Consider the following 13,401-nt stretch of genomic DNA (forward strand, 5'->3'; position numbering starts at 1 on the left):
GTTTCCCATCTGCTAAGCTTTCACCTCTTTCAAAGTGTAAATATCCAAATACATCTCCAATATGCAGCTTTGACTTGTATTGTAACATTTATTCTAGAAAGAATGCAACATTTTGTTTACTGTAACTTGTTTTTCAGTCTGAATAATAAAAAGACTGGGAGTAGCCAAATGTAAACAATGAATAGAAACATAATGGTTATTCCAAAGTAAGAAACTTTTAGGTCTTCAGGTAGAGAAGAAAGAGGAAGGAGGGAAATGAGTCAGTAAAATTGCTGGTCCTTAGGAAGGAAGGAGGGAAGTTAGTCATGTTGTTAAACTATTTCCCTTACAGCAGTTCCATGGCCCTGCTCTCTTTGTACTATTGTGTTGATTTCTTTCACATAATTTTGGAATTTTTTGCCTCTGTAAAAAAAGGTTGGATGTTTTGGAGGAAAAAATTGCTTTTGATTACTGCTGTCTGAGAGCACATCTGAGCATCAGGACTAGTCAGTTAAAAATATGCTGATTGCTATGGTATTAGCATATTGTTTATCTTCTCTGACTAATTGTGTTCTTCAGCACATAGGATATGCATAGGGAGTGCAGTTACAAGAGTATCCTCCACTAAAGATTATGCAAGTAGAGAACATAGTAATTTTGTCGTAGCTTAGACTCTGTGCTCAGAGCTAGGTTGTCTCTATACTAACTTTTTCTTAGGAAAAGGTTTTTTTGGTGAAGCTTGAGATACCAAACTCTTTTGAAGACCCAAACCTGCAGGCATAGGAAGAGTTGTCGAATGCAGGTACCTACCTTGATTACTGCAACTTTTTCTCCTCACATACTGTATGGGGAATTTGGGTCTTGCAGCTCTAGTTGGCAGGTGATGTGGCCTTTTTGTCTTGCTCACCTCCAGTTTTCAAACTGTCAGATGTCAAAAGTCTTTAGTAGCTTATGGACAAGCTCAGAAGCTGTGCTCTTGCTCTGTTGGGTTACCATAAGCTGCCTCTCGCCAGCATGTGCTATGACTGCTTCTCTGCAATCTAATATGCTGTTTGTCATGAGACCTTGATAGATGTTTTCAAGCAGTAAATGTCTAAGAAACCTTTTGGACCTGAAGTCTACTCATCATTAGGTTTTAAGGCCTATTCAGCAAGCTTTTGTGGTAAGATAATGCCTTTTTTTTTTTTTTTTTTTTTTTTTTTTTTTTTTTTTTTTACTTTTCAGCCTAATCTCAAAAGGAAACTAGGCTTATCAAATAACAGTTTGTATCCCCTTCTCGCTTTGCTGCCAAACACACATCAATAATAACCTTTTACCCTTTTGGCCAGCCACAGTGGATCTCAGTTATCAATTTTCAAAGATAATTAGGTTTCTACTGGTTTAATCAAAATCAGTGGCTCTGTGACAAAGAGGAACTGATTGAAATTGCAGGAGGAGAATTCAGCTGTTTTGCTTGGCAGCAGATGATGCCCACTAAAGATGCAAGTACTGGTTAATCCATTAGTATCTCTGTCACTCAGGATGAGCCATAGACATGGTGCTTCTGGCCCTGTTGAAGGACAGCTGAGGAGGCACAGAGAGAGCTGGCAACATTCAGTGAAAGAGCATCAGGGGTGGGTGCAGGTGGAAACCAAGAGCACAGGAGAATGAACAGGTAGGCAGAGATCTGTTATAGGTGGGCCGTTGAGATGGTGCTGGCAGGATGGAAAATAGTCAGATAACTGAAGGCACCAGGATACATAGGGAAGTGAATGTTAGTGAGAAAACAAGGTAGAAGTCAAAAAAAAAAGTCTGGATTCATTACAGACTGAATACCAGATAATTTATCACTTTCCTTTCAAGGCAGTGTTAGAAGTACAGTAGACCTCAATGGGTACAGCATATTTGAATTAAGATTCTCGATTTCTACTAGAAAATTACAATTTTGCTCATAGATTTTACACAGACTGTCAGAATACATATCCTCATGGAATGTTAGATCCATAAAACTACAGAGTTTTCACTAAGTCAAATTCTGTATCAAATAAAGCACACAATATAAATAAAAATATAAAATTGTTGAAAGCAAAAAACTGTGTTACTTACTTTTTTAAAGAATAGCCAAGAATCTAAGCTATGAAAATAATCTAAGGTACACACAGAGGTGTTACGTGTAAGGGGAAGAATCAGTGAATGAGAACCAGACAGACTGATAAGAGATCAATATTTCCTCTAGTAATCTCATTTTAAAAATCAATAGAAACGAAATGATTTTTTTAGTGTTCAATTCAACTCCCAAACATTTAACCTTTTTGGATTTTTTTGTCTTTTTCTTTTTTTCCCTTAAAGTGAACTGTCATTTCCTTTCTTTAGGAAGCAGTTGTCCAAGCAGTTATTAAAAAGAGATTGGATTTGTTCTGGTTGAAACAGGAGAGTTGATTTTTTTTTAGTTACTGAATTTTTTAAATTACTTTTGACAAGTGGCTTGTGTTCCCAGAAGCCATCAGTTGTACCTCAGGAAATTTTTTATGCTGTCCTGCTGATACAAGAGACATGGAACTATTGAGGCAATTCATTGCAGAAAAGGGTATCAATGTCAGAAGTTATGCAATGATTCAGAAAACTGTGGGAATAGTTGGAGACGTCTAGGGAAGACCAGATATTATCTGAAGTACTTGACCAAGGTTTCTGCAGTACCTAGTGCAGGGCAGGTGAATGCATAGTTGATGAGTGAATTAGACAGCTTGCTGCCAGTGTGTTGGTTGTGCTTTGCACTGAGAACAGAGAAAATGTGGCATTCAGCATGTAACTGTTGTTTCAGAATGATGCTTACTTTTGACTCCAAGTGCAATTAACAATATAGAAGTTAGCACTTTCACTACTAAACATTGTCATGAACTTTTCAATTCACCTTACGTGTGAAAGCTTTATACAGTGTTTAGGGACAAGGGGTTTAGTACCTGTTTCATTCAGTAGGAACTGGACATTGTAACAAGGATGGCACAGGCTGTAGAGCAATTTTATATGATCCCACAATAACTTGTACTTTGCTAAGCTGTAATGATGCAGAACTTCTAATAGGTTCCCCACAGACAGGTTTAAAAAGCAGAACATAGTTTAACATGCTTTTATAGCAACACTAGTACTAAAATACTCTGTGCCATGTACACCACAGATAAAAAAAGGTTTGTACAAGCTTAATTTAGCAGCGGTATTCTAGTCTATCACAGTAAATAGCTAATTTTAGTATTGCTTATGTCACAGGTATTTTATTATCTAGATCAGATATTTATAAAGTTGGGAAAGTATTAAACTCCTAAGGCTGATACTTGATTAAGAGTATAGGTCAAAACATTTCTGAAAATTTTCTGTTTTCTTCTGTTTTAGTTTTTAATCAGGACTCAAATATCTGTATTTTTAATACTTTTATAAACTTCTCTGACACTTAAGTCTGTTTTTCAAGTTCTTTGTACCAGTCTAGCTCACTAATGGGGAAAAAACCAATTAAGACTACAACTTCCTAAGATACCTCTTCACAAGTTTATGTTCATCACCGTAAATGTGGCATACTGAGATGGAAGCATCCAGGTCCTTATCTGAAAGATCTAGTATTTGAATGAAAGGCCTGTGAAGAAAAAATGAGACATTTTTAAACCAAAAGATTCTCACTCCCATCTCTTGCCAAAAAAAAAGATAAAATAAATCAGTTAGGCAGTAGAGTTCTAGGATATACAGCAATAATAATTATTTTTTTAAATTCTTTTTATTTGGCTTGTTCCATTTACATCTGTGGTGGGCTAACCCTGGCTGGATGCCAGGTGCCCACCAAAGCCGTTCTGTCACTCCCCTGCTCAGCTGGGAAGAGAAAATATAATGAAAGGCCTGTAGATCAAGATAAGGGCAGGGAGAGATCACTCACCAATTGCTGTCACAGGCAAAACAGACTTGACTTGAAGAAATTAGTTTAATTTATTGCCAATCAAATCAGAGTAGGAAGATGAGAAAGTAACACAGATCTTAAAACACCTTCCCCATACTCCACCCTTATTCCCAAGCTCAACTTCACTCCTGCCTTTCTCTGCCTTCTCCCCTTCAGCAGCACAAGAGAATGGGGAGAGGGGGCTGTGGTCAGTTCTTCACACGTTGTCTCAGCCGCCACTTTCTCCTCAGGGGGAGAACTCCTCACTCTCTGCTCCAGCGTGGCGTCCCTCCCATGGGAGACAGTCCTCCATGAACTTCTCCGTTGTGAGTCCTTCCCACTGGCTGCAGTTCTGCAGGAACTGCTCCAGCCTGGGCCCCTTCCACAGGGTCATGAGTCCTGCCAGCAAACCTGCTCCAGTGTGGGCTCCTCTCCCCATAGGGCCACAAATCCTGCCAGGAGCCTGCTCCAGTGTGGGCTTCCCACAGCCAGAGATCACAGCCTCCTTTCAGCATATACCTACTCCAGCTTGGGGTCCTCCACCTCAATTGCTTTCTTAATCAATGGCATCAGTTTCTCTGAGCGGTTTTGTGATATTAAAAAGTCTTCATTTCTCTAATTTTAACTCATAGAATCATAGAATAATTTTGGCTGGAAGGCACCTAAAAGAAATTCTAGTTCTAATCCTGCTGCTGTGGGCAGGGACACCTTCCACCAGACTAGGTTGCTCGAAGCCTCATCCAGCCTGTCCTTGAGAGCTTCAGGTACGGGGGGCATTCAGAACTTTTCTGGGCAGCCTATGCCAGTGACTCACCACCCTCATAGTAATGAATTTCTTCCTAATACCTGATCTAAATCTGCCCTTTTTCTGTTTAAAGCCATTCCCCTTTTTCCTATCACTACATGTCCTTCCAGTCCCTTTCCATCCCTCCTGTAACCCCTTTTAGGTACTGGAAGGTGTTATAAGGTCTCCTTAGAGAATTCTCCAGGCTGAATAACTCTCTCCGTCTGTCTTCACTGATGCCTTTTCCTGGTCTTAAAATCAAGAGTCAAACACAGTTAGAAGGGAAAGGATCCTTAGGTGCACCACATCCAGGTCGAATGCACCTTAATGCACACTGCAATGCACCTCACAAAAGATTTGGTATAACAGTATAGGTCTTACTAATTAGCATATCTATCAAAAATTCCCCAATGAGAGGCTCGAATGAGCCTCCCTCCCCAAGGAACCTTCCCCTGGATGGTTCTATCTTAATTTACAGAATGTGTTCTGGAGAGGACCTTAGTGTCTGGGGCCTTCTGATCCCTAACTATGAAGCTTCTAAAATGTTTAGTCTCCTAGCTTGACAAACAAGTCCAAGAATGTAGGCAAAAAGCACTAAGAATACAGAAGTTGTAGAAAGGTATAACAGGGGTATAAAAGAAAAGGCAAAAAATCGTCATGGCATCATCACAGGAGAGGAGCTCCAGCCCTCTGATCATCTTTGAGGCCCTCCTCTGGACTCACTCCAACATGTCCATGTCCTTCCTATGTGGAGAACCCCAGAGCAGGATGCAGCACTGCAGGTGGGGTCTCACCAGCGCAGAGTAGAGAGGCAGAATTCCCTCCCTCGCCCTGCACTGCTTTGAATGCAGCCCAGGACACATTTGGCTTTCTGGGCTGCAAATGCACATTGCCAGGTCATGTCCAACTTCTCAACCTCCAGCAGCCCCGAGTCCTTGTCAGAGCTGCTCTTGATCTGTTCATTCCCCAGCCTGTGCTGATACCAGTGGTTACCCCAACCCAGGTGCAGGACCATGCACACAGCCTTGTTGATCCTCATGAAATCCCTGTGGCCCCACTTCTCCACCTGTCCAGGTCCCTCTGGATAGCATTCCATCCCACAGGCATGTTAGGTGTACCACTCAGCTTGGTATCGTTTTCAAATTTTCTGAGAGTGTACTCAGTCCCACTGTGTCACTGATGAATATCATAAACAGTCCTGGTCACAGTACAGCCCCCCGAGGAACACCATTAGTCACCCATCTCCATCAGGACCTTGAGCCATTGCCCGCTACCCTCTGGATGCAACCATCCAACCATTTAATTCCTCATCCAGAATAACCAGTCCAGCACAGTAACGAAACTTTCATTTCTGTTGAAGGTCCTAATGAAAGTCTGATAAATATTTGGGGTTTTTAAATGTACATAGCACATTTCAACTAGTATTTTTCCCTAAGAAAAAAAAGTTTGTGAATCTTAAGTGGATTTCTGTTTCTACTAAAATCCATCATGACCTAAAATATTTTTTGTTAGCCAAGGAGTGTATTATCTGCTTCTCTATATCCTGCATTAAGAGTCAGAATTCTTAAATTGATTGTATGGGTGAATTATATGAATATGTGTATTTGTGTCAGATCTTCACGGTTTACAGAAACCAAATTTTAAAAATACCGGCTAGTATTAATTATATTCTCCAATGACTACACCATCTTGTTAGGTATATAATGAAAACAATTCTTCAAACCATTAATGGTGTTTAGTATTAAATAATTGCCACATGCTTTTTTGTTTAAGTCAAGTTTAGTGTCAGTGACTTCATTCTAACTTGAAACGATGTTCTGGAAATAAAAAGTAAAGATTACTTGAGTTAACGTTATAATTGTTCATTTTAGAAGTACATAATGATATGCTGTAAGTTAATAGTCACTAAAAGATATCTGGGGGTCTGTTTCTTTACAGAAATTTCCATCTGAAGGGCTCGCAAATGTGGTTCGAAACGTATTTGACTTTGACTCCTACAACAATGAAATGCGTGAAATTTTATACAAGACTTTGCACAAATATGGGATACCTATTGGAGCAAAACCGACCAATGTACAGCTGGCCAAGGAGTAAGAATAACATAAGATATATATTAAGAAGACATGTTTCTCATGATCACTTTTTTTAGTGTGTTATCTTGCTGCTAATTGATCTAAAAACATCCTGGAATTCTTGGAAGTCAGTCCTCCACTGGTTCAAATTTATAATCTTCCAAATAAGTTACAACAATATAAATTACTTCATGATCGAGTATTTGCTTATTATTAATGTTTAATCTTTAATGTGCATGTACATATTAGTAGCTTGTAAGGTAAACAGGTATATCTTAATAAAGGGAAATACTTGTTTCTTTTCCTGTGTTTTTAATTGAATTGCAATACTCTTCTGTCTGGTTAGTTACCACCTAAGTCTGCAGATAAAAATGTTGTCTTCAGTGGTAGTTGGTTTTTGTCTTTGATGCTCACAGAGGGCTCTACAAAAATATTTCTCCTGAATGGGGCAATGCACATAAGCTCTAAGGCCCATTTTTGTATGTGTCTGTAAATCACTGTTATTTTTTAACTGTATTACCAGTTGACATGTTACACCATATACTTCTTTTCCAGAGGTTAGAATCAAAACAGCTACATTACATAGTAATGCCCTCCCATCTTCAAGCCACCCCCCACTCCCTGAAGGGGCCTTATGAAAAAAACTGCAGACAGACCTTTTACAAAGTCCTTTAGTGGTAGGACAAGGGGGAATGGCTTTAAACTAAAAGATGGTATGTTTAGATCAGGTATTAGGAAGAAACTATTTACTGTGAGGGTGGTGAGACACTGGAACAGGTTGCTCAGAGAAGTTATGGATGTTCCCTCCCTGCAAGTGTTCAAGGCCACGTTGGACAGGGCTTTGTGCAACCTGGAAAGTGTCCCTGCCCATGGCAGGGAGGTTGAAACCAGATGATTTTTAAGGTCCCTTACAACCCAAACTATTCTATGATTCTGTGAAACAAATGTAATGCATTCTTCTGAAATTCACAGAAAACAGGCTTAAGTAGATCATATTAAAAAGTGATTAGAAAACTTTCTCTGTCTTGAGCTCTAATACATAATTTATTTATGAAGAAACAAATATTTCCCTTTCATGGAAAAAGCTTTATGGATATATGGAAAATTGAGTTTGCCACATGACATATATACTTTATATTTGCTAAGGAGGGACTTATTTTTATGGCATGATGAATTGATAGTGATTCTGGTGTGGGTGACTGAACAGTGGAATTGCCTAGGAGTTGTGGAGTGTCCCTCACTGGAGATATACAGCAACCTTTGGATGCAACCTTGTGCAATGTGCTCTAAGATGACCCTGCTTGAGCAGGGAGGTTGGAGCAAATGACCATTGTGGTCCCTTCCAGCTTTACCCATTCTTTGGTGTTAAGTGTCCATGTGTAAGTTTCCTGTGCTGCAGCACCACTGTTATCATAATTAACATCCTACATATATTATTTAAAAAGCTTGGCAGTGTAGTGCCTGTGGTGTACCTTTAATTTTGATGACAGGACTATTACATGCCTGGGGAACCAGTACCTGAGCAACTACAATGTCTGTCAAATTGACGGAACACACTTGAAACTCTTGCTGTAGTTTCTTTGCTGAATGTTACTTGGTAATTTCTATTTTAAAGAATTACAATGCTTGTCATAGTTTTTGAGAAATTTGCTCTTTGTGTAATTTTAGAAGTATTAGATATGGGAGAGGACTCTTTAGTGATGAGACAATCAGAGGTTTAGGAAACAGAAATGTTTCTGTAATTGGGGACTGCTCAGTGTAGAAGTGAGAACATAGAAGAAAGATGTAATTATTTTGAATTAAAGATAATCACCTGATCATTTTGAATTCTTCACTGAGGTTTTATAGGACAGGTTACACCAAGGATGACAGACTTACAAGATACCCACAAGATGCTCATCAAAAACTTCACTAGACAGGCAGCTGTGAGCATGCTTTGTACACTGAAGGCCCAGGGGAGGAGAAACTACAGGAGCAGTTCACCCACAGCTGATAAAAGCAACTTTTTGTTACATCTCACCTTGCTGGGCTGAGCACCTGGCTCTGATGATGTAGCTGTCTTGGTCTCAATCCCTCATTCACATCCACAACAGCTGGCATTTCAGGTTCTTACTCCTCCATTGCAAGACAACCTTGATTTTGGTCATGAGATTTAATCCTATGGAGTTTGTAAGCCACAGGTAGATCACCTTGAATTACAGCCACAACTTTCAGATTTAGGCACAGTTGATTCTGCCTTGAGGTTAAAGAACACTGAGATAATTTCTCCAAATCTGTTCCAGCCCATATTGCAAGCTCCCGTGATGGACAGACACATTGAGGTAATTGGGTATATGGTGTTTGGACTACTGCAGAAAAGGTACTAGAGTACTGACCTCTCTATTTTTTTTCCATGAATCTAAGAATAGGATAATGGTGTTCATCTAATCCAGCCCACTTCCTTCAGAAAAGATGCAGGTTATTCTAAAACCTTATCTCATTTCTTTCATGATTTATGCCTGAAAACCTTCAGAGGAGGAATTCTATAACCTCCTAGGGCAAGTCAGTCTTGTTTCTTAGTAGCTTCACCACTAGAAAGTCACCTCTTGATCTGCCCTGTTTTTAAGGCCTCTGTTTACAGGTTTTATTTTTCTTTTATGATCCTTGTCTTCACTCGATTTGTGTCCATCGATAAGTATTGGGTGTGAAACTGGTCTAGTTCATTTTTCCTGGAGCCAAGTAGATAGTAAGAGAGTACAGATTAGAAATGTATTGACTTTTTAAAACCCCAGTATGTTTGCATTTTGTGCAATATTTAACTCATCTCTGGTTTTCTAAGCATAAATTTTCACATCCTTTTTGCAAAACCCTCCATAGCTCTTACCCCGTCTTTGCTCTATGTGAGCAGCTTTCTTCACACTTACATTTTTCTTATTGTATTGGATTTTTTCAGATTGGTTCTATGACATGTCAAGATCACTTTCTGTTTTAAGCTTGTTTTCCTACCTGCTTCTATGCTCTCACAAGCTGGCAATCTGAAGGTGTGATTTCTAGGTGTGATTTCTATGTTCTAGCGACAGCAGCATATCTCCACAGATGACTTCTGTGCCCCAGTCTTTTTTTGGTAGACTTTAAAGACTTAGTAGCTCTCATAATAAATTGCTCAGTGATTCTACTAAGTAATAATGAAAACTGGGATAATAGTCCAAACCAATTCTGCCTGAGGGTGTTAGTCATACCAACAGCAAAATCATTGTATAAGTACACAAATCCTGTACAGTTAAATTTTGCAATAGGGAAGCATTTCCAGGAGATTCTGGGAGAGGAAAATCATTACAGTGAAATGCTGACACCTTTATGCAGGTACTCTCTAAGCATGTCTTGGACCAAACTATCATGAATTTTTATTTTAATAAGCTTTGGAGAAGTCTGTCACCTATTACTTAATTGAAAAGAAAACTTGTGTAAGTCAGAATTATTTAAAGTGCTGCTGCAACATAACTGCTGTAAATATAGGAAAAAACCCATGAGACACACAAGCAAAATGCTACAATACGGGGTTTCAATAGAAGAAGTATTTAGGGATATATCCAGCTGAAATTGCTGAAATCCAGGGGAAATGGAACAGATGCTAGCAGTGACCCTTATGAGTATTTTAGATTAGATTCTGGAATTAATATACCTAATCTTGGAAGGGAAGATTACATGGTGTGAAATGACCATTTACAAAATGATTCTTGCAGTAGTTTTTTCAAGAGAGAAATTTTTTTGTTGTTACTAATTTATTTATTAGCAAAATTAGTATCGTATATTAGACCTGTAAAGGAATGCTTTACTTGGTCTTTTTGCTTTCTTCAGTTGTGATTTTTTCCCAGGTAGGATAACCATTCTTCAAGGCACTGACATGTTCAGTATTGTCAGGTGTTAAAATACTGTCTGTCTCTCCTGGTACCACCTGTCCACTAGTTTATAATTTTTATCAGTACCCTGTATAAAGCAGATGTCTATGATGGTTTGCCAAGACATAGTAGGTAAAATGAATTATTCATGGTACTAACTTACTATCTTTCTTTATGTACAATTACGTTTTGTTTTTCCTGTTGACATCTGTTAAATATTTGTCTAAATTCATGTTAATCTGCCGTTTTGGTGCACAGTTCAGACCATCTGCAATTTCTAGGTAAAACAGCATTTAATCCTAATTCTGACATATATCCTTGATGAAATTGCCATTTTTCCTCCTGTCACTATTCACTTCCAGGTGCTTGCTATAACTTCAATATTTGTTTTATATGAACTGAGTTTTTTATATGTAATGTAAATATGTAAATGTTAACAGCTTTGTTTTTCTCTTGAGACTGTTCTTTTGTGTTGCTTCCCCCATCCCAGGTAATGTAATTACTGGATATGGCTCATATCATACGTATCTCTTGTCATCCCGCTGTGTCATGGGGCCAGCTGAGGAAGGGGAATTGCCAGGGAACAGGAGTTTTAACATACAACTCTTCTGAATGTCTACTGCTTATAATTCAAATCAAAATATGTTTGGATAAATTATGGAGAATGATTGGCAAGGAATTTTCCTGATTTCAAGCTGTATCTTGCTTAAGTCCAAAAAGGTTACGTGGGGTGGAAGTCTTTTCAGCTAGATGGAGCACAGGCTGTTACTGGAGACCTTGAATAATACCTTCTGTGCCAGCACTGAGCTGGTTTACAAGATCATATATTAAGCAGCTTTGTTGTCTTTCATAGTTCATGTCCTCAGCCGTGCTAATACGATGTCTGGCAGTGAAGAATTTGCTTTCAGTGGAACTTCAGTTTTACAAGATTCATACGCATCTTTCAGTATGTTCTCTGAAAGCTAAATAAATAACTTTATAAAGCAGGCTCTGTTGACTTTTTGAACACAGTTGTTTGATGATTTAAGTTTTTTGTTGTTTGATCATTTTTTTAAATATCCTAAAATGAATTTTGTTTCTTAAATCAAAAATATAAAAATGGAAAGAAATTGTGTTCTATAGGTGTCACTTTGAAAAGTTTTCTAGCAGCACAAGAGAATTATCTTTTGACAGATCATTTCCCCTTCGACGGCTGTGCATGGAGAAATTCAGGTTAAACAGGTTAAATAGTAATTTTTTGTAGAATTGGCCCATCAGCTGTAGGTGTTGTGCAATCACTTTTCTGATCAAAATACAAAATGCTTATATATACATTTCATGGACAGCAGTAATCTGGTAGAAAACCGGGATCTAAAATTAAGGGTTGAATAAACATAAAAACAATTTTGAATTTTCTTTAAGCAATGGGCTTTGACAGATGCGTAATCAAAAAACTGATCAGGAATAATTCCTTAGAACTTGCTCTTAAATCTTGTATTTCTTACAAGATTAATGCAGTCTACCTGTAGTTTTTCTCTTCTAGAAACCCTTTCCGGCTTTTGAGGAAGGCAAAAATCATGGATTGCTCTGTACACCCCAGCTGGAGAGACCAGTGGAGTTTTAGTACCATTCTTACCCAACCACTGCACTTTTTATACCTATCAGATCTCTTTGCATTGCAGATTTTTGCCAGTGTTGACATTTCCATTGTATTCTATCTGCATTTTATGTAAATGCTATTTGTTAATTCATTTGAAATACAGCAGCGTGGCAGGAGCATCTAGTGAAGTTTTTACTAATCCTGTCAGTTCAAGTTATTTTTAAAATTTGCTTGTTATAAGTGCTGGGAAAAGAAAGTAATTTCCTTACTTCAATGTGTTTCATATATATTCACTGGAGGAAGGCTGTTAAGATGTATGCACATTTTCAGTGTGGACATGTTCTTCCAGTCCTTCTGCACCCTCACTCCCTCCTGAAAGTCATTCAGGAAGCAGACTGATTGTAAGATCTTAATGCCACCAGCTTCTTCAATACTAGTCTTTCTTAGACCAGATTTACATGAGAGAGCAGTGAGACAGAAAAAAAGAATTGTCAGGCCCTGGAAGAATGAGATCCCTATAACTCTTGACAAAGAGCTTCGTATTATGAACTCTGCTTTCTGTTTTATTCTGAAATTCTGATCTACTTTCCCTCCTCTTTGCTGTTTATGATGGCTTGCTCTACTGCCTGAGAGAAACTAAATCATTCAGAAACAGGGAAGAGAAGAAAACCTCAAAAATCTAGGAGAAAGGAGAAATCAGTTTTCCTGAGGGAGGAGAGGAACTATTAGCAAAGAAAATCTCTAGAAGGCTGAAACAGAGTGGAAATGTTTATTTGGGAATGCAATCTGTAATTCTGTTGCTATAAAAAGATGGGTATTTGGTTAGAGCTTGTTATTAACATATGTTTTGTTTTAAATTTTAATAGCTATTCATGATCATTAGTAAAGTTGTTGATTTCTAGGATGTTGTCCATGGGAGTAATGTGTAAGGAATTAAAACCAAAGTCCAAATCCTTGTGAGAGCTGATGTTCCACTGAGCTAACGGGAAATAACTATTGCTGATTATAGACATATCAGAGATTATGCTACTCAAGAGTCATAGAGCAAAAAGAAGTCTCCAGGGTTTCTTTGCACACAAGACAGCTTGTGGCTCAAGACATAACTAGCTCTTTGCCAGCAAATCATTTAGAAACCCAAATGGAAGCCTGAAGTAACACAGACGTCTAAACTGACATTTAGTCTAGTGATTTGACTGATTGCCTGTTTTTGT

At 38.4% G+C, this 13,401-nt stretch overlaps 1 protein-coding gene across 1 annotated transcript in view; it reads left to right on the forward strand.

Annotated features, from left to right (window-relative positions):
- VWA8 (von Willebrand factor A domain containing 8) overlaps window positions 1-13,401 on the forward strand; it is a 181,289-nt gene that overhangs the window by 103,805 nt on the left and 64,083 nt on the right. Inside the window, exon 26 of the mRNA XM_039568168.1 lies at window positions 6,600-6,751. Coding sequence (XP_039424102.1) covers window positions 6,600-6,751 — 152 coding nt within the window. The remainder of the gene's footprint in view (window positions 1-6,599; window positions 6,752-13,401) is intronic.

This window comes from Corvus cornix, chromosome 1 (genome assembly GCF_000738735.6).
Source record: "Corvus cornix cornix isolate S_Up_H32 chromosome 1, ASM73873v5, whole genome shotgun sequence".
In the NCBI taxonomy this organism is placed as follows: Eukaryota; Metazoa; Chordata; class Aves; order Passeriformes; family Corvidae; genus Corvus; species Corvus cornix.